At 41.8% G+C, this 21,573-nt stretch overlaps 1 protein-coding gene across 4 annotated transcripts in view; it reads left to right on the forward strand.

Moving 5' to 3' along the window:
* Positions 1-21,573, forward strand: part of SNCAIP (synuclein alpha interacting protein) — a 154,084-nt gene that overhangs the window by 96,987 nt on the left and 35,524 nt on the right. For 3 of the 4 annotated variants that reach the window (XM_029942037.1, XM_029942038.1, XM_029942036.1), the window contains exons 4-5: positions 15,760-16,628; positions 18,277-18,456. In XM_029942037.1, the coding sequence (XP_029797897.1) occupies positions 15,760-16,628; positions 18,277-18,456 (1,049 nt within the window). The remainder of the gene's footprint in view (positions 1-15,759; positions 16,629-18,276; positions 18,457-21,573) is intronic. The other variant, XM_029942039.1, reaches the window with a different exon arrangement.

Raw genomic sequence — 21,573 nt, forward strand, 5'->3', positions numbered from 1 at the left:
TACTGGCGTGGAACAGGGATTAGCAGCAAGGAAGTTATGTGTGAAAACTTGCACCTGGGAAAGGAAGTTATTTGTGAAACATTTGCACGTATCCTCCATTTAATCCCTGCTGCTCATGAAGAAGAGGACACCACCAAGCAGCGAGTGTTAACTCTGCCCTACAGTTTCTTCCAGATGAGGACTAATATATGTGGACATGTGGTATTCAAATCAGACCTATTCAGTTTCATTGACTTGGAGTTTTCTTTAATTGATTGGACACTCGAATATGCATAGGTTTCAATTCATGGTGCTTAAGTGTCTTGTGATTCTTTCCAAATACGTATCTACTAAGCTCATTGGATAATTTTCTCATGAAAAGAGATAGATAAATATTAATGCTGCTCTATGTCTGAGAGCTGAGAGTGTGCTGAGGAGAGAAAACTCAGGTCACAGTAATAAATGACCCTGGGAGGTGTTGAGAACAGATTCTGAAAGAATTTTAAATTCTTTTTAATGTTTTATTTTTTGAGAGAGAGAGAGAGAGAGAGCGCGCGCGAGCGAGCGCAAGTGGGGGAGGGGCAGAATCTGAAGCAGGTTCCAGGCTCACATGCTGACAGCACAGAGTCCGACACGGGCTCAAACACATGAACATTGAGATTATGACCTGTGCCCAGTTGGTCACTCAACCACCTGAGCCACCCAGGTACCCCAATTCTGAAAGGATTTTAAAACCTACATAATATGGACTGTAATTTGCACTACAATGAGCAAAGGAAAGCCTTTCCTTTTAAACCTCACATCTGATAGATATTTGGTAAAAGGCATTGTGGTTGTACATTTAAACGCATTGCACATTGCTATATTTTTAGCCTCTCTGAGAGCAGATTTTGTGACAAACACTGAACCTTAGAAAATATGTGGTTTTCAGGGAACCTTGGTGGGTCAGTGGGTGGAGCATCTGATTCTTGATTTCAGCTCAGGTCATGATCCCAGGATCCTGGACTTGAGCCCTGTGTTGGGCTCCACACTGAGCCTGGAGCCTGCTTACGATTCTCTCTCTCTGCCCCCCTGCCAATCTGCCCCTCTCCCCCACTCATACTCTTTTTCTCTCTTAAAAAAAAAAGATGTGGTTTTTAAATATTTTCAAGGATTTCAGCCAGCACCAAAAATGGTAAGTTGATGTGAAATTTATCCCTTGACCCATCACCTGTAACATAGCTGATGATGCTAAATATATAACCCTTCTATTTTCAGTTTTATTAAGGTTTAATGCTAAATGCTTGAGTGAAGGTTGGTGGGGCAATTGAACTACAAAAGCCTGCTGATGACTCTGTCTCATATGACACAATGCAAAACGGACTCCAAAGAAGAGGGAAACACATTTTCTAAGATCTCAGTTGAAAAAATGAACACTTCCAGCCAATACAGCCAAGAATCTAACACCTATGACAAAATCTCAGTTCTTTAACCACAGTAAAAATGTACATACAGTAAAACATCTAGATGAGAATGTTAGTCAAGTAAAACAATTATTTTTATTTTTCCTTGACAGAATTACACTTATAAAGGTGATATAAACCATTATTTTTAAAAAATGGAAGGTAGGGGTACCTGAGTGGCTCAGTTGGTTGAGTGTCTGACTCTTGATTTGAGTTTAGGTCATGATTCCAGGGTCGTGGGATCAAGCCCCTGGTCAGGCCCTGTGCTGACATTACAGGCCTGTTTGGGATTCTCGCTCTCTCCCTCTGCTCCTCCCCCTGCTTGTGCTTGCTGTCTCTCTCTTTCTCTAAAATGATTCTTTTTAAAAATGGAAGGTAAAAACTACAACTAATCTGGCTACCAAAACTGTCACTACATTTCTTTCTAGCATTTCTTTTCCTGCAGCCTTGTTTTTTACGGTTATAACCATAAGGCAGGGAAAGTTTTATCTGCTGCTATGGAGCGTGCATGGCCATCGTTTTGAATGAAGCCCAAAACTTACCCATGGAAGTAGACCTCCCCTCACTATCCAGAGGGAGAGACCATCTCTGCCTTTAATCTGTTAACACTTCGCTTGTATTTCTGAGAGAAAGGGTATAAGTCAGTGTGGGGAAAGAGAGGAGCAGGAGGATGATAGAAAAGTTAAAAGTAAAACCCTGGTCATATTGCAAATAACTAGAAGGAACAGAGCCTACCTACATCGCACACCTGCCCTGTCCTTTCTTTACATGAACATTTTTTATCTTTGCTTAGCCAGAGCTACAAATACCACAGCTCCCTAGTTTTCTAAAAGTTGACTAGCGATGTGGAATTAACAAAGAAATGAGATAGAGGCGCCAGGGTCACTCAGTTGGTTAGTCCCCTGATTCTTGATTTCCAATCAGGTCATGATCTCACAGTTCAGGAGTTCAAGCCCTGTGTCAGCACAGAGCCTGCTTGGGATCATCTCTCTCCCTCTCTCTCTCTCTGCCCCTCCCTCATTCCTGTGACTCTCATTCCAAAAATAAATAAACTTAAAGAAAAAAAAAGAGACAATATTAAATGGAAAGGAAAACTTAGGAGAAGGAGTCTCCTGTCTCATGTTTTGGTTTGTTTTCATCGAACTCTAAGAAATATATCTCCCACCCTCAACACTGATAAAGAAATCTTGGTTGAAGTGAGTTCATGGAAGTCTGTGGGAAGGAAGGATGAAAATTTGGAAGTAGGGAGATAAGCATCATTCAGCCAGGAAGGGAAACAGAAGAAGCTAAGAGACAAGGAAAAAGCAATACCGAAGCAGTGCCTTGTACCTTGTACAGCCTCCCAAGTTCAATCCTGTCATGAGGGAGAGTGAGTGGTATCACTGGCCTGTCTTCCCAGTCCAAGGCAGAAGTGTGAGTATGTGCAGTGGGGTAGTGGGGAGGGGAGTGGAGAATATTAGTTTCTGGGCTTCATAGCATCTCATAGAGCAGCCTACTCCTTGCTGAACACATCCTTTTTGTCTCCCAAAATTAAATATGTTCTGTCTTCCCATTTAAAATAAGCCCTTTTGGGGTCTCTAGGTGGCTCATTTGGCTGAGCATCTGACTTCAGCTCAGGTCATGATCTCATGGTTTGTGGGTTCAAGCCCCGTGTCAGGCTCTGTGCTGGCAGCTCAGAGCCTGGAGCCTGCTTCAGATTCTGTGTCTCCCTCTCTCTCTCTGCCCCTTCCCCACTCATGCTCTGTTTCTCTCTGTCTCAATAATAAATAAATATTTAAATTTTTTTTTAAAAAAAGAGCTATGGAACCTGCCAGATACCTGCTTTAGGCATTTGAGAATGTGCTTCCTTCCACCCAGGTCTCCACAAAATGAGTTTTTCTCTTGTATTTTGCCTCATCCTCATACTTGGCTTCTCATTCCCCTGGCCTTAGTGTAAATGTCACCTCCATGATGAGGCTTCTCGGCTGCTCTCCATTCTAAAACCCTACACGTTCCCTTCAAAGCACTTTGCATTTTGTAATTTCTTATTCATCTGTATACTTGCTTTACCGTCCGGTTCCCCCATGAGGACAGGGACTGTGTCCATTTCATTCACCTCGGCACCCCTAGAACCATGTGCGCAGAACCGTGTATACACGTGTTGAACACAAGGACTCGATAAATGTATTTTAGCATTCTGCCAACTTAACACTGCATAACAAATTTTTATTATATCCTCATATCTCTTGCATGCGTGCGAGATTGCCACCTTTAACCCATGGAAGGAATTAGCAGCTGAAAGAATAAATTCTCAGTGATAAAATGATTCTAAATTTAGGCTAATGTCACCAATGATAAAGTAGGGAAATTCTTCTGTTTGGCTCTTTCTAAGGAAAGTTGTTAAGAAAAAACCATCTTCCTAACTTTGCTCAGATGCTTCTTATTGAGTGGTAACTAAAATCTGGGCAGAGAGCAGAGTTTGGAATTTAGGTCCGAATGAGGACAACCAGGTTTTGCCACTGGTTTCTGGGATTCCATTACCTACATGAGACCCAAACAGAGAAAATCTGAACTGTATTTTTGAGGAATGATTCTAATTTTCATAAGACAGGTACGCCAAGTTATGGAAAGACGGCTAGGGACAGGGACCTCAGTCATGCTATGTGATTTTTGACGTAACACTTAAAAATTCCCAGAGTCCTCAGGGCACCTGAGTGGCTCATTTGGTTAAACATTTGACTTCAGCTCAGGTCTTGATCTTGCAGTTCGTGAGTTGGAGCCCCACATCGGACTCCTCTCTCTCTCTCTCTCTCTCTCTCTCTCTCTCTCTCTTTCTTTCTCTCTCTCTCTCTCCCTCGGATAAATAAAGGTAAAAAAATTCCAAGGCTTCTCATTTATTTTCAAGTGAGAGTATGCAAGAACTGCTCATCCATCCTCCTGAGTTGGTACCAACCTGTAACGAAATTGTACACTTGCCTTGTATTCAGAAACATAGAAAGCTTTACACAAATATATTGCATTAGGAATTTTAAAATGTTAGGTAGAGGAAATTTTAGGAAAATTCCAATTAAAAATATCATTTTAGGTACCTGGGTGGATCAGTCGGTTAAGTGTCTGACTTCGGCTCAGGTTATGATCTCAGCCTACAAGTTTGAGCCTGCGTCGGGCTCTGTGCTGACAGCTCAGAGGCTGGAGCCTGCTTCCGATTCTGTGTCCGCATCTCTTTCTGCTCCTCTCCGGCTCCCACTCTCTCTATTTTTGAGAGACATAGAAAGAGCCTGAATGGAGGAGAAGCAGAGAGAGAGGGAGACACAGAATCGGAAGCAGGCTCCAGGCTCTGAGCTGTCAGCACAGATCCCAACGCAGGACTCGAACCCATGAACCATGAGATCATGACCTGAGCCGAAGTGGGACGGTCAAGCAACTGAGCCACCCAGATGCCCCTAAAAAATTTTTTTTAATATATCATTTTCAGAAATTTTTCAAATACACTTTCAGGGTTTGTTTGTTTGTTTTGTTTTGCCCAGTGGTGACCATAGTGCTTGTGAAGTGTATGGAGAACTGCACCAGGAGACAGAACTCGGTAGTCCTGCCATTCATGTGCCCTGGGGAAGAGCAGCAGTCTGCACTTTGGTTTGTTTCGCTCTGCCTGTCTGTTCTGAGGGCCATGAACTAAAGACTCTGGCCGAGGTGGGAGCTCTTGAGAACAGAGCCCAGGCGGGCTGTCGAGAGCAAGAGTACTCTGAAGGCCAGCGCTGGGCCTTCCTCCCATTTCTCCTACCCCCTCCCGACCTTAAACAGTGGCCTTCTCAAAATCGGACCGGTTTCCCAGCCTCACCACTTTGCTTCTCATGGAAGATAGCATTCATTTCGCTTTTAGCCAGAAAACAGCAGGGAACACCCTTATGCCCTAAAGCCATAACTCCTTCTCTTTCTCTTTTTGGATCTAAAGCTGTATTTCCAATGTAAATACTTAGCTCCATTTCTTAGAGAAATAAAATAATCAGGCATTTGAGGAGTTGTCAGTTGGAGATGGGGAGTATAGGATGGAGAGTAATGATTTTCCAGCCCCCACCCCTCCTCCATCTGCCTCCTCTTCTTTCTCACAAAAGAACAAGAATTTCGTGTTCTTTGTCCCTGACTGTAGAGCAGCACTGTAAAACATCGCCACCTTCAGTTAAAACTGGTGTGCGTCTGCACTTTGCAAAACCACACTGAGCTTGCTAACACTTGCCAGATACCACCCAGAGCAAGCTCTCCCTGGTTTCAGTGCTTTGTTGCCTCTGAGCCTCTTCACTGCCCCTTGACATTGCGTCTCTCTTTCCAATTTAGCACAGGAAGGGAGAGAAAGAAAGAAAGGAGCCTGGAGAAGGGGCCTGGAGTGAATACAAGCCTTAATGCACTCACGAGGTTTTTTGCTAATGACAAACTGAAGGTCAGCATACTTTTTAGATGACAGAATAACTGAAACCATGTACTTTCTTCAGACCCACCAACCGCTATTCTGAAACATAAACTGTACTTCTGAAGCTCGAAGTTTTAAAGTTATCAAAATATTGAGTGATTTCATGATCGAACGTGCCTCTTTGGTGAAATATCTTTTCTGCTTACTATAGTAAGGGCTTGAGTATAAATGAGTTTTCACAGAACGAAGAAATGGGTAGAGGTAGGGCACAAAGTTATATGAGAAGCCTTGACAGTCCTGGGAAAAGCTGGATATGATGAAGCATGAAACTGACACTTTGAACAGCGGCTTGATACCAACAGCCACTTAAAGTCAGAACTTTAGAACCAAATCAGTGAATCTTTTCCAATAGTATTTTAATGTCTTAATGTGAATAAATCTTGGGTTGATATTTTTATAATAAGGAAGTGCTCTGTATTTCCCCTTCAGACTCACAATAAAGGGCTCCACACCCTCCATATAGGGCTTATGGCATCAATGAACGGACGAGATGAACAAGCAACTCCATGGGAACATTCCAGAAATATGTATTCCTCACATGTGTGCTCCCCAATATAAATGGCCCTACACAATTCTCCAAATGCAGAGTTAACTCCATGCTTGTTTTGGATCAGGTGACAGTCTAGACCCCAAGGTTGGTGTGGAAAGCACTCAGCAGATTGTCCACCCTCAGATTCCAGACGCCATCTTCCTCTTGTTGTGAGATGGTGTAAATCACCTGTCACCACTCCTTACGGAGCGTGAGGTGTTCACAATAAATAGGTCCACAGCAGATTTCAGTTTACTGTGGGTTAAGGAAACTCTTGACTCTAATATTGACACCTCAGTCTTTCAGAATGCCCCGCCCTTTAGTGTGAAAATAGAAGGAAGTGGAATATTGGAGAACTTAGCAGGTATGTCCTTGAAGGTCCCCAGGCTTCTAGTAGCCACGAAAGCACATCATTAGGTCCATTTTAATGCAATTATAAGTAAACCTGACCATTTTGGTTTTCATGGAGAATAGAATTTATTTAACTTTTAACAGCAAATACTAGGGGAAAAATATTTCATCCTAGCCGTTTCTTTCTCTTCTTGATGTCCAAGGCCAATTTTCTAATATGGACACATAACTCCATATTTAGAAGTAAAATAAATAGGCGTCTAGGGAGCCAGCATTGACGTTCAGTCTTGAAAATTGGATCCACCGTTGCAATAGCAAACTGTACATTATCTTCCTAAGAAAATACTAATTTATCAGTCCCAAGAGCCAAAAACTTGTTCTGTGTCAGCAATCAGCTTAGCCTCATAATTATAAATTTGTAAGGATCTGTTGAAAGACATGGATCCAGAAGAATTATAGTGTTTCACAGTGAGTCACTTAGAATAGAGAGCCCTGTTATTTGTAGACATTCCATATAGTCATAGAAATTTAGAGATGGATCAGGTCTTAGCAATCATATAGTCTAACCCTTTTATTTTACACATGAAGAAATCAGGGCTTGGAACTTGTCATAGGAAATATATGAAAAGATTTCCATATGCAGCACATCCTCAAAATGTCTATCTTCAATTCATCACTAACACTGCCTTTGAAATGTTCAACATGGTGTTCCCAGAATGTGGCAAGAGTGACTCATTGTTACAAAACCCCTCTTTATGTACTATACTTTGCACCTTTGGTCTAGCACATTCCTTTCTTCCTTTCTTCCCTCCCCCCTCCATTCATTAATTCATTAATTCATTTATTCATTAAAAGAGAAACCCCTGAGTCCCAATCTCTGTGAGATGCTATGCTAGACAGATGGCCAGTTAGAAATACAAGGAGGTTCATGAGCGACCTGTGCCTTAGAGGAAGGAGCTTTTTGAGACAGATGGTGAGACAGATGAATGGGTGAATAGTTGCAAAAGAGCTTCATAAACACCCAACCCTAGGTGTGGCATGTGTATCTCGGGGTGCTGAGAAGCAAGGAGCAGCAGTTTCCTGGGAGAGTTGAAGAAGTGCACCATGGATGTAACCCCTGAGGGGAATCTTTTCAGATGGTCCTTGTATCAGGCAGAAAGAGCAGTGAGGGTATTGCCGGAGAGGGGGATCTTGCCCAAAGGCAGGAGCACTGAAGGAGGAACGTGGTGTATCCAGAAACGGGGAGTTTAGCAATGGGGGTGCCGGAGGAATTTAGTGATGTAGGAAGATGAGTGCTTAGATGAGAAGATAAATTAGAAAATAAATACAGAGGCGCCTGGTGGCTCAGTTGATCAACTTCAGCTCAGGTCATGATCTCAGGGTTCATGAGTCCGAGCCCCTGTATCAGGCTCTCTGCTGTCAGCACAGAGCCCACTTCAGATCCTCTGTGTCCATCTCTCTCTGCCCCTCCCCTGCTCATGCTCTCTCTCTTGAAAATAAACATTAAAACAGAAAAGCAATGTAGGCATACTTCCTTTTATTGCACTTCCTTTTTGTTGAGCTTGCCAAATATTGCACGTATTTTTTTACAAGTTGAAGGTCTGTGGTTATGCTGTGCCAAGCAAGTTTCTCTGTGCCCTTTTTTCCAACAGCATTTCCTCACTTCATGTCCCTGTCACAGTTTTGTAATTCTCACAGTTTTCCAATTTGTTTCATTCTTACAATGTTCATTATGTTGATCTATGATCAGTTATCTTTAAAGTTACTCTTGCAATTGTTTTAGGAGTGTCACAAGCCGTGGCCATATCTAATGGTAAACCTAAGTGATAAATGTGGTGTATGTTCTGACTGGTCCACTGGCCAGCCATTTTCCCATCTCTCTCCCTCTCCTTGGGCCTCCCTATTCCCTGAGACCTTCCAGTTTTGGAATTAGGCCCATTAAGAATCCTACAAGGACCTCTAAGTGTTCACATGAAATGAGAGTTGCATGTCTCTACTTCAAATCAAAGCTAGAAATGATTATGACTTCACTCATCTGTGGAGTTTAATATACAAAACAGATTAACAAAAAGGAAGGGAAGCAAAAGTAATATAAAGGCAAGGAGGGGGTCAAAACATAAGAGACTCTTCAATACAGAGAACAAACCGAGGGTTGCTAGAGGGGCTGTGGATGGGGGGGATGGGCTCAATGTGCAAAGGCCATTAAGGAGGACACGTGTTGGGAGCTCTGGGTGGTACACATAGGAGATGAGTCACTGGATTCTACTCCTGAAATCACTATTGCACTATATGCTAAGTAACTTGGATGTAAATAAAAAAATAAAAATAAAAAAGCTAGAGAGGCGCCTGGGTGGCTCAGTCTGTTGAGCTTTTGACTTTGGCTTCGATCATGATCTCACGGTTTGTGGGTTGGAGTCTTGCATCGAGCTCTGTGTTGACAGCTTTCTCAGAGTCTGGAGCCTGCTTTGGATTCTATGTCTCCTTCTCTCTCTGCCCCTACCACGTTTGCAATCTGTCTCTCAAAAATAAATAAATGCAAAAAAATTTTTTTTAATTAAAAAAAACCCTAGAAATGATTAAGCTCGTTGAGAAAGGCATGATCAAAAGCCAGGATAGGCTGAAAGCTACGCGTCTTGTACCAAACAGTGGTTAGTTGTGAAGGCAAAGTAAAAATTCTTGAAGGAAATTTAAAATGCTGCTCTGGTGAACACACAAAAGATTAGAAAGCAAAACAGCCTTCTTGCTGATATGGAGAGAGTTTTAGTGGTCCCCTCAGAAGATCAAACCAGTCACGACATCCCCTTAAGCCAAAGCATCATCCAGAGCAAGGCTCTAACTCTTTTCAGTATGTGAAGGCCAAGAGAGGTGAGGAAGTTGCAGAAGAAAAGTTTGAAGCTAGCAGACATTGGCTCATAAAATTTAAGGAAGAAGTTTTCTGTCCCATAGAAGTTCAAGGGGGAAGCAGCACATGCCTACATTAGAAGCTACAGCAAGTTTTCCAGAAGATTTAGCTGGGATCATTCATGAAGTCGGCTACACTAAACAACAGATTTTCAATATAGATTAAATGCCCTCTATGGGAAGAGGAGGTCCTCTAGGACTTTAATGGCTAACAAGGAGAAGTCAGTGCTTGGCTTGAAGGGACAGGTAACTCTTTTCTTAGGGGCTATCACCGCTGGTAACTTCAGGTTGAAGCCAGTGCTCATTTGCCATTCTGAAAACCCTAGAGCCCTTCAGAATTCTGCTACATCTACCCTGCTTATGGTTGGCAAATGAAACAACACAACCTGAATAACAGCACATCTGTTTACAGCATGCCTTACTGAATATTGTGAGCCCGCTGATGAGACCTTCTGCTCAGAAAAGAAGATTTCTTTTAAAATATGACTGCTCATTGACAATGCACCTGGTCACCTAAGCTTTGATGAATAAGTACAATGACATGAATGTTGCTTTCATGCCTACCAATACAGCATTCCTTCTGTAGCCTGTGGATCAAGAAGTCATTTCAACTTTAAGTCTTGTTATTGAAAAAATATATTTTGTATGGCAATAGCTGCCATAGATAGTGATTCCACTGATGGCTGTGGGCAGAGTAAATTCAAAACCTTCTGGAAAGGATTCCCTAGCCTCAGTGCCATTAAGAACATCTGTGATTCACGGGAAGAGGTCAAAATATCAACATTGACAGGAATTTGGAAGAAGTTGATTTCCACCCTCATGTATGACCATCAGGGGTTCTAGACTTCAGTAGATGACATCACTGCAGATGTGGTGGAAAGAGCAAGAGAATTAGCATTAGAAGTGGAGCCTAAAGATGGGCCTGATTTCCTACAGTCTCATGATAAAACTTGAATGGATGAGGAGTGCTTCTTACGGAGGACCAAAGTGGTTTCTTGAGACTGAATGGATTCCTGGGGAAGATGCCATGAAGATTATTCAACTACAACAAAGAATTCAGAACATGGCATACACTTAGCTGATCAAACAGAGGTAGGGTTTGAGAGGATTGTGTCCAATTTTGAAAGAAATTCGGCCATTGTATTAATGGTATCAAGTGGCATCATGTGCTACAGAGAAACCCTTAGTGAGTCTATCGATGTGACAGACTTTATTGTTGTCTTACTTTAAGAAAGTTCCAGAGCTTCCCAAGTCTGATCAGTCAACAGCCATCAGCATGGAAGCAAGACTCTCCTCGAGCAGAAAGATGATGACTGGCTGAAAGCCCAGATGACAGTCAGCACTTTGCTACAATAAAGTATTTTTAGTTGAGGTATATACATTGTTTGTGGGACATAATGCAATTACACGATTAGCAGACTACAGTTTGGATTGATACAAGTATTCTTTGCACTGGGGAACCAAAAGATTCACTTGACTTGCTTTATTGAAACATCCCCTTTATTGTAGTAGTCTCTAATAAAATCCACAGTATCTCTGAAGTATGCCTGCATAAAAACTGTTACATCCTATGCTAAGGAATTTTGTTTCCCTGACTTTAGCAATTAAGTGTTAATTCCACCATATGTGTTATATCCAAAGTCATCTTCTGTTATTTTTGCTCCACTGTATACTACTTGTACTAGTGTTTATTTAATAGTTTCCTAAAATGTCTTACTTTGAAACATACTTGTTTTCAAAAGAAACTTCACATCAGTATTATAAATAGAAAACCAATGTGGGGCACCTGGGTGGCTCAGTCAATTAAGCATCTGACTCTTTTTTTTTTTAATTTTTTAAACATTTTTATTTATTTTTGAGAGAGATAGAGTACAAGCAGGGGAGGGGCAGAGAGAGTGGGAGACACAGAATCCAAAGCAGGCTCCAGGCTCTGAGCTGTCAGCACAGAGCTCGACATGGGGCTCAAACCCATGGACCATGAGATCGTGATCTGAGCTGAAATCAGAAACTTAACTGACTGAGCCACCCAGGTGCCCCAATGCTTCCTTACTTTCTAAGTCAAGAGTATTCAGCATGGTTCCTGTGTCCCATCTTAGATACTACAGGGATATGCATACAAGTTGGGGGGCGGGGGAGTGTCACAGGCAATACAGGGCCATCTGAGGATTTTGAGCTAAGAAGTGACAAAATCAGACCTATATGAAGAGACATAACTCGGACTACAAAGGGAGACCAGAGAAGTAGCTAGAACTTTGCAGTACAAGTATGGACCAGTCAGTGTAACAGGATGGAAAAGACCGACCTGACTTGAGAAAAATTTGGGATCACGCTACAGACAGAGTTGGTGCCTGGAGGGGTGAGACACACAGGTCAGTGGAAAAGAGGGCTGGTGATGCTTTGCAGATGGATGGCTTGAGAGACTGCATGAGTGGTCATGTGACCCAGTCCAGGTTTACAAAGAATATGTGGTAGAGTGTGTGTGTCAGATGAGAAGGAGAAAGGGAGGGGGCGAGTAAGGGAGCAGAGGGTAAGACCCCGACTTTGGAACACCTACCTGTGACAAGGACGTACCCATCCTAGGCTCACATTAAATGCTTGTGGCAGAAATGGCAATGTATGGATGGCAGGCAATGGAAACCACCTTGATGGAGCTCAGAGACATCCCCGATGCCATTTAGATTGGAAGAAATCACTGTGGTCTATAAATCAGCCTCAAAAACATTTGCACTTACCTACCAACCATTTTAGAAAATTTGTGACATAATCAGGTAGACAGGTTTAAGGTGTATGAGACATGTTTACTTTTCGTAAGATGTTAAAAATGAATCCATCCAACCAAGAAGTCATTAAGAACCTCGTTCTGGAAAGCAGTTTGCTGAGAGCCTTGAGCCATAGAGAGGTAAATTAGACACAGACCCTGTTCTCATAGAGCTTGTAAAGATCTAATAAGATAAGAGATAAAATTTTCAGAGATTTAAAGCTTAGCATTTGAAGGCTTTATTCATGATTGCCAGAAAACAAGTTTAGCCTCAAAATCTTTCAAGTAACTATAGTTAGTTACTATGGAACTTTGTGTCCATGTGTTTTAAGAAATTGATTATGGTGTTGGGGTAGAACAAATCATATAAATGAAATTTGTAGTAGACTTATGGCATTGTAAGTCAAAATCTTTTCAATCATTAGTAGCCCTTTTTTCTTATGTTGTGCTTAAAATATTCCTTTTCCCAGCTTAGGAGAAACAATATAAAGTTTGTCTTATATATATAACATAACATATAACATAAAATTTCCCTTCTTCCTCAGATGAGTATATGTAGTAATAAATTAGAGCATTCTCTTGAGAATCTCTTAAACAGTCAGTTTTATGTAACTGGGATTTTTTTTTCCTGGTTATCAAGACACAGATTTGGAAAGCATAGATTTCACCCTCTCAGCCTAAAGAAAGTCATAGGTTTGAATAAGAGGAAGGACAACAAGCCTGACGTTGATGCCCCTTCTTCAGTTCTAGACCCTTCTATGGAAAGAAGTGTTTTTATAAGACTCAGACAGAATTCATTTCTATAGAGCATTCGTAATGGCTCCTGTCAGTACAAACCAGCTGGGGAACATATGGTATCCATTTCCCTGTATCACTTGGAAAAAATTTCACATGTAAATAAAGCCAACATAAAAGAGTAGCCCTTTGAACCCACGACCTTATGCAATACATAAATATATTGGCACAATGCACTCGTTGTATTGGTCCACTGAGTTATGTGACTTAAAATTTTTTTTATCACATCCTGAGATGCACATTTTCAAGAAGTTTGAAAAGAATCAAGGTAATTGGCAAAGTATTAGCAAATACCATACCTAACAATAAGTATGTATCTCCAAAATGTCAAGGGTTACACACACACACACACACACACACACACACACACACACACACACACACGTGTGCACACACAATGTATTTTAAGCTTTTCAGGAAAATTGGTGGATAAAATTAAGACATATTTACACTTTATAAACTCTTTGTCCTCTATCTCTCTGCTGTTTTAAATAAGTAACCATGTGTTCTTGAAAGGAAGAGAGAAAAGCTTGGCAGAAATTTCTGGCAGACGATTTTTTATTGCTTCACATTTTTAGGGAAAAATGGACCTATAAAGGATAGGACACCTTTTAAATTTATAATAGACCAATTGGAATTAGTCTTTGCCTTTGCATATTTACTTTTCATAAATAACTTTAGAAAATCCAGCTCTTATTGGTGATTATCACTCCTCAGAGTTTATTAATGGGGCTTTTGTCCCCTATGATATTAAGCTGTAAATCCCTCAGAAGGATGCGCTTCAGGCATTTAAAAGGAGATTTAATGCGTTGCGCAGAGTGAGATTCAAATTCAAATACTTTCATTTGTTAATTGTCTGCTCTGTGCCAAGTGCTGTGTACAGGTTAGAATCAGAGCCAACGAAAGGGAAGAGATGTCACAACTTAACAGCATCTAGATACTTCCCTTCCCTTCTGGACCATTCCTTGTTGATACCTGTCCCTTACTGGACAGAATCCAGTCCCCTCTCCACAGCTCATGGTGTTCTCTTCTTAGATGTTAAAGGTCTTGGAGCCATAATTTCACATAGTGCAGACCTTCTGAACCCCTATGTGAAAATATGCTCTTTTGGAGGGAAGAACCCACCCACCATTGATTACATAGCATTCAGGCTCAAAACCCCTAACTCTGACCTCCTTAACTTACTTCCTGAACTTCTCTGAATCCTTTTAGATACATTCCAGCCAGAGCAAGAATGACCAGTAATCTAAATTTAGGGAGCTTTTAATGACTTGGATGCCATTTTCACCTGAGAATTAGTGGGAGCCAGGAACTGTCATAGACGTTACAGACCTAAATGCACCCCATCTCTTTCATTCTTTGGTCTGCCCAGTAGTAAAGAATATTCACAGGTACATGCTTTGGGATTAAATACTTCCTACTTATGGTTGTTCCAGAAGAGGAGAGAGAGAAATGAGAGGCTTCTAGTTGGAAGGCATATCCTGAAACCTGAGAAGGAGGAGTCCATAAATCAGTGACCTACAAGTTTCCAAAAGCTGGGTCATCTGTCTAGTCAGGGGAGTGTCCCAGAGAGGAGGCAGGATCATCATGACGGAGAAGACTGGTGTTCTGTCACCCTGCACCACGAGAAGTCACAGGGTTACTTTTCATGAGGCTGACTGGGAGAGATGGTGTTATTATCTTTAACACCCAGATGCATTGCTATTTCATTATATGCTCCGTCTCAACCAGATGCTCGCTCAAAGGCAAACCATGCGCCCTTTATCTGAGCTTTGCAGAGAAATGAGAAGGAAAAAAATGCAAAACCACTAACCCACACATCTCACTCTACCTTTGCATCTTCCTCTCCTCCTGGTTCTTCCCAGCTCTGCCAACAACGGAGCACAGCTTTAAATCCTCCTGCATGTTCCACTATAAAGTAGGAACACATTACGTTGCTGTGTGCGTATGTCAGAAAGCACTGTGAACTCTCCCGAGTGATGGTTTGCTGGGATGCTCATCTGTGGTAGAGAATCACCCTGTAGGTCACCATTTGAGTTTGTCCAATATTGAATAATTTATCCCTTCTTTATATGAGACCTCTTAAGCTTTAAGGTTGTACAGGTGTGTGCGCATGCACATATCCGCACATATGCACATCCTTTCCTTCCCTTCTCTCCCTAAACTGGTTTGGAAGTCCCTTTAACACAGAGGATCCTATCTCCAATTCTGTTTTGCAAGGTTGTGATGAGTCTCATGAGTCTCATAATACTTCCAAAGAGATATAGCCATCCAGGGAATGAACTGAAAAATCTGTTGGGGCTTGTTGTTTAGGCTGTCTCCTTTTACCATGCTTACTATTCGAATTAATTTTCGCTTCTATCACTCACTGTTTTCTAGTGGTAAGTATGAACCATTTGTTTTGTGATATCTTGTGTTTGGTTTGCATTCTCTCTTAAGTTGTCCCCTTAGCCAGGGGCTTTCTTTGAACATAACGTGAGTGGTCCATGTCTGCCTGCCTGGCCCAGATATCTTCAGTATTTCAGTTTAGTACTCTCCTCTTTCATGTATTTCAAAACAGTTTCTAGTTCGAGCTGGAATTGCAGTGTGTCGGCTCTCATCACAAACACCCAGAAGCCCACAGGCATCGCTGATGTGTACAGTAAGTTCCGTCCCGTGAAGCGAGTTTCCCCGCTGAAACACCAGCCAGAGACTCTGGACAACAATGAAAGTGATGACCAAAAGAACCAGAAGGTGGAGTACCAGAAAGGGAGTGATTCGGAGCCAGGCCACCAGCCTGAGGAGCTTGGCCCCGGAGATGGAGACAGTGGCCCCCAAAGCAAGAGCACCGAGCCCAGCACCTTGCTGGGTGAACTGGAGCATTATGACCTTGACATGGATGAGATTCTGGATGTGCCTTACATTAAATCCAGTCAACAGCTGGCCCCTTTTACCAAGGTGACTTCAGATAAGAGAATTCTGGGTTTGTGCGCAACCATTAATGGCCTTTCTGGCAAAGCCTGCTCTACCGGAAGTGCCGAGAGCTCACCTTCCACCATGACACCATTCTGTGTTCTTTCTCCTGTGAAAAGCCCTCACTTGAGAAAAGCACCGTCTGTCATCCGCGACCCGCAAAAGCTCTCTGCAGCAGAATCTGAGAGCTCGCCGCCTCTGGTGAAGTGTGGCTCTGCATCTGAGGCTGAAAACCAGAGCAAGGACTTCCTCAACAAGACCTTTAGTGATCCTCATGGTCGGAAACGCGAGAAGGGAACACCAGACTGTCAGCTCAGGGACTTCCATCCGCAGTCCTCCACCGCGGAACCCAAACTGGAAGAGCACATCGCGGGTGTGAACTGGACCAGCTCCCAAGGCCCAGAAGAAAGGAGTGAGTATCTGAAAAAAGGGAAAAGCATCTTGAACATCGTTAAAGAAGGACAGATATCTCTCCTGGTGAGTATGATCTAATTCAGTAATCTCGAGACTCCAGTTTTATCAACTCCATTCATGAGTAACAGAATAATGAGTGTTTGTTCCCATTCTGGCTTAATCTTTACTCATAGCTTTAGTTTGATGAGGCACCTTTTGAAGTTTAAAATCCACCTTTAGGTTAGTACAGGGGAAAATAAACAGCCACAGAGGCAGTGTTATTCCCCTTTAACTTGGTAGGACTTTGACTAGAATAGGACACAAAATCTAAAACAAAAATACAAGAAGTCCAGTGCTTGCTTTAACGTGACTCTTCATGTCTTTCTTTTCCCTTTTCAAATGGTGCCCAATGTTCCCACTCAAATACTTGTGGGGAAGTGTGTTCCTTGTTGATGCTGAACCTGGCAGATACGTGAACAGAGGGTCGTATGTTTTATCTGACCACTATTCAGAATAGTTGGACCAGGACATTTAAGAGCATTTGCAGATAGAGGCTTACCCTAGAGCTTGGTTGCCCTCTGACCTACTTGGGGCTTTTACTCAGTCCCAGCTTGGCACATCTAGGGAGAGCAAAGAAGCTTTTCCAAAGGCTCTAGTCACAAAGTTAACATGATGGAAGAAAAGTCTGTTCTGCCTCAGCTCTGAGAGAGCTCAGCCGAAATCACATTCCATCTGCCTGCATTGTTCTTTTCTGGCTTCCAGACTTGGATCGAACAGTAGCAAACCTGGGCTGATACCATGATGTTAATTAAAGTCTCACTCAAGAAAATCATCACATTGTGGCGGTGCGATTCCACTTAGGGTAAAGCTATACAGGGATAAGTACAATGTGCTTGGTCCGTTGTCCCAAATCTTACCATTATAGAATTGAACAGTTTTACTAGATAACGTAATACAAACTTTCTTCTGCTGAAAATGGTTTTTCCATTTCTCCTGGCTCTTCCTCTCTATGTCTCTCTGGTTCGTTTCCGCCTTTTCTCCATCCCATGGTTTTATGTTTCCCAAGTGATAACACCTCTCAATTCACCCAAAAGTCTCTGTCAACCACGGAAGTAACTAACACAGGGAACTAAGCTTCACTACAGGTGAGAAAACCAAAGTCCAAGTAGCCTCCAGACACCCCGGCGTCTTTCTGTGATGAAAGTGTCTAGAAGTGTCTAGAAGAACCCCATGGTGGTACTTAGTCATGGCAACCATCATGGAGTTTGCAATCAAAACCAATTCTCCGTATTTCAAGGCAGGCCAGATGGTTGAGAAAAGTAGTTCCTTCATTCAACAAACTTACAACAGAGAATAAAACACAGTCTGGCTGTCAGCACTTAGCAGCCGAGTGTAGTAGACAGAGAGGGAACTTGCCAGTTACCATAAATGTCATTGCAGTTGTTTAGAAAGCCAGCCTGGAGCCTCAGAGGTCTTGCTGACCTATCCCAGGCACCATGTCTCCCATGAAGATTAGTCTCTCGAGAACTCATGTTCTCAAGGATAGTATAGCAAAGTCAGTAATGGACAGTCATCAAAACTGATGGTAAGGAATGCTGACTTATTACACCCCAGGATTGCCACCAGAGCTTCTGAAAGCTCATCTTTTCTTCCCAGTGCCCACAGCAGAACCCCTCACAGCACTTCATTCTGATTATTGACTTAAGTGTGCTACTCTTAACTTTTTGTACAGCCGCACCTAGCTGCTGACAACCTAGACAAAATTCATGATGAAAGTGGCAACAATCTCTTACACGTGGCCGCGTCGCAGGGACACGCGGAATGTCTGCAGCATCTCACGTCTTTGATGGGAGAGGACTGCCTCAGTGAGCGGAATGTGGAGAGATTGACTCCAGCGGGCTTGGCCATCAAGGTGATTGGTTGGGGGTTGCACCCTCCACAGCTAAAATTTGGGTCGTTGGGGTTTTTTGTTGTTGTTTTTCGTAGATCTTATTTTCGTTTATTTTTGATACAAAGAGCGAGCGGGGGAGGGGGAGAGAGAAGAAGACAGAATCCAAGCAGGCTGCACGCTGTCCACACAAAGCCCAACATGGGGCTTGAACCCACACACCGTGAGAGCATGACCCATGACCCAAGCCAAAATCAAGAGTCAGGTGCTTAACTGACTGAACCATCCAGGTGCCCCTGATTCCCTGATTGCTGTTTTAAGATTCCTAGTGAGCCAAGTTGGAGAAGTAAGTATAGGGGGAGAGGAGCACAGTATACCAAGCAAACGGCAAACGAGCATACGGCATTTAAGATAGTAAGCATTTCAGTTACTCACTGCTTTGAGACTTGGAGACTACATTCCAATTTGTTGTGCAATGAGGGTAAGCTTCAAGTCAGCTACTAAAGAGGAAGTAAAATGATCTATTGTAGGTCTTAGAACTTTTGTTATTGCTGGTGACTGCAACTCAAATTCTGAACCACACCTGGGTTTATCTGAGACAGTTTCATTTTTTTCCTAATGTAAATATAACAAGTGAGACAAATGAGGAAAAGGTGTATTTTAAAGAACAATAGCTCTCAGGAGCATTTCAGATAATAAAGCAGGCTTCTAATGGATTACATCTGAAGTGGAAATGTCTTCAGGACCCAGAGTTGTTCAGAGGTTCAGTGCTGAGTTTGAGTCTAGTTCTTGGCCAAGCGCAGTATGCTGTCAGTCAAAAACTACAGTTTAATGCTGACTGGGAAAGAGTTAAAACCTAGAAATTGTGGTCTTTTTTAGCACTGCAAGTAAGTGCCTCTGTAAAATATAACACATCACTAGAAGGTTAGCTATTAAACTAAAATTGCTTTTAAGATCTTTGGCAAATAAATGTAGAATTCAGTCATATTTATGAAGAAGCCAGAAATGAAATTCAGGGAAATATAATACAGCTCGCACGTCTACATATATGTTTTCTAGTTATGTCTTCTAAAAGCTGAATGATCATAATTTTTAGGAATGGAATTATTTTTGAAATTTACTAGGGGAACTTGGTAGTTAAAGAAATCTATTTGTGAATTCACTGAAGAACATGTTACATTTGGAAAACAAGCAGTTGCTGGCCTACCCCTCATATATCTTTTGAGCAAATCTGAACTTTTGCATCTTTAATTTATTCATCATGCAGTAGTTTTACATATTAAATGTTGCTTTCTGTTTTATTTAATTTTTACTCAATGATAATGTAACTATTGCAAAGGTAGTATAGAAAATAATATTTTTTTTCATAAAATAAGAAATCTACGACCCTGATAGATACTGCTTCCCTTTAGTGAATATTTCTATGTCACATTAAGAGCCATCATGAAGAAAAAGAAATTAGATGGGAAGGCAAGGGGCATCATAGTTGAGTTCAATGATGTGTACTAAGTCTGCCAGGTACTATGTTAGATAATGGCAATACAACTTTGACTGAGACATGGTCCCTTTAAAGAGCTGATAGCCTGATAGATAAGGCAGGTGAGTTACCAGTAATTCATGTGCAGGGTGGTGACTTCAGGATCTAGTCCTACATCCGAGTCCTGTGGGAAGGCAGGGGTTGGGTCTGGTCGTCAGTGGACATGGATCAGTGATGAATAAAATATTCACGCAATGCCAATAAATGTTGACATTTGCCGTGCTGCTTTAGTGTTTAGAAAAATACAGTTCTCATTAGTTTTTCTAGCTGATGTTCATTTATGGAAGATATCTTAGCTACATAGCTGGAAGAGACAGGTTTTTTTCTTTGTTTATATCGCCTCATGCTTGTTTAAGAGTCGTCAGAGTAGGGCAGTACATAAGAAACTTGGTGGTCATTAAGCCACCTGGGTATGGACTCCTTCTACGGTATCCATGTTGTTAATTCATTCTTCATAAATCCCTCCATTCAACAAATGCTATCATATAATCGGCATGGAAACTTAAACTGCAGTGCAGTTTGGGATGCCTGGCTGGCTTAATTGGAAGAGTGTGTAACTCTTGAACTTGGAGTTGTGAGTTCAAGCCCCAAGTTGGGTGTAGAGATTACTGAATAAGAAGAATAAGAGTAAAAGTAAGGATAGGGATAGGGAGAGAGCTATGGATGGGGGTAAGGCTAAGGAAAGGACAAGAATAAAAGAATCAAAATCAGAATAGGAATAAAATGGCACTGCATTTTGTTTCTTTGTTTTAATGAAGTACATATCAAACCCATAAGACTCAAAAGCTCTTCTGGATATGGGATTTCAGACTTTTCATATTTTTACTTCCAGACAATGATATGAGAAAGGGAAATCTTCTGTTTCTTCATTTAATCTAGAATTTACAAAAGCAGTAAATACAAATCTTTTGTAAGTTCCACCCCCTTTGGAAATCAGTCCTGACACAAATCCTGCCTCAGTCCATTCAGTGTAATTTAATAGACGTTGGTGAGGTTGAGGGAGTTCTAAGAAGTCATCATTCTTCTGTTTTAGGACCTTGTTTTGAACACCAGTGACCAGCCGATGGTGTTTCAGCTCATTAAACATAGTTCTGAGAGCCCTGCTGTTATTAAAGACAACAAACTCGGAACAAATGGCAAAAGTTGCTGAGATAATATGACTTGGCTGACAGGAAGTAGAGTCAGAGATAGGGTATCAAATAAAAAGATTACCTGAGGAAAGGGGCTTTGAAGGCTTACGAATGTCTCTCCCTACTCTTAAACTCCTTACATGCAACATAATAAATTCTTACTGGTTACATGAAGACTTTATTGAGAGTTTTCTGGGGGAACCCAACACTAAATACTGTGGCAGTTTAGCCCATTACTGAGTGCCCTTGGGGAACAGTTCAGCAAAATAACTGGAAAGAAATATTTCTATAAGCTGAGAGCAGTGTGTTCCTCAAATGGGGTCAACACAATACATTATTTTAGGAGCTAAACAGATATGGAATGAAATATCCTTGATTTCTTTTTCATTTCTCATTCTGTCCTTTCTGATCAAGGTCAAAGACAGCGTGTTGGTCTGGTGAGAAAAAGACTTCAAAGACATAACCTATTGACAC

The sequence above is a fragment of the Suricata suricatta genome, chromosome 6 (genome assembly GCF_006229205.1).
Source record: "Suricata suricatta isolate VVHF042 chromosome 6, meerkat_22Aug2017_6uvM2_HiC, whole genome shotgun sequence".
Taxonomy (NCBI): Eukaryota; Metazoa; Chordata; class Mammalia; order Carnivora; family Herpestidae; genus Suricata; species Suricata suricatta.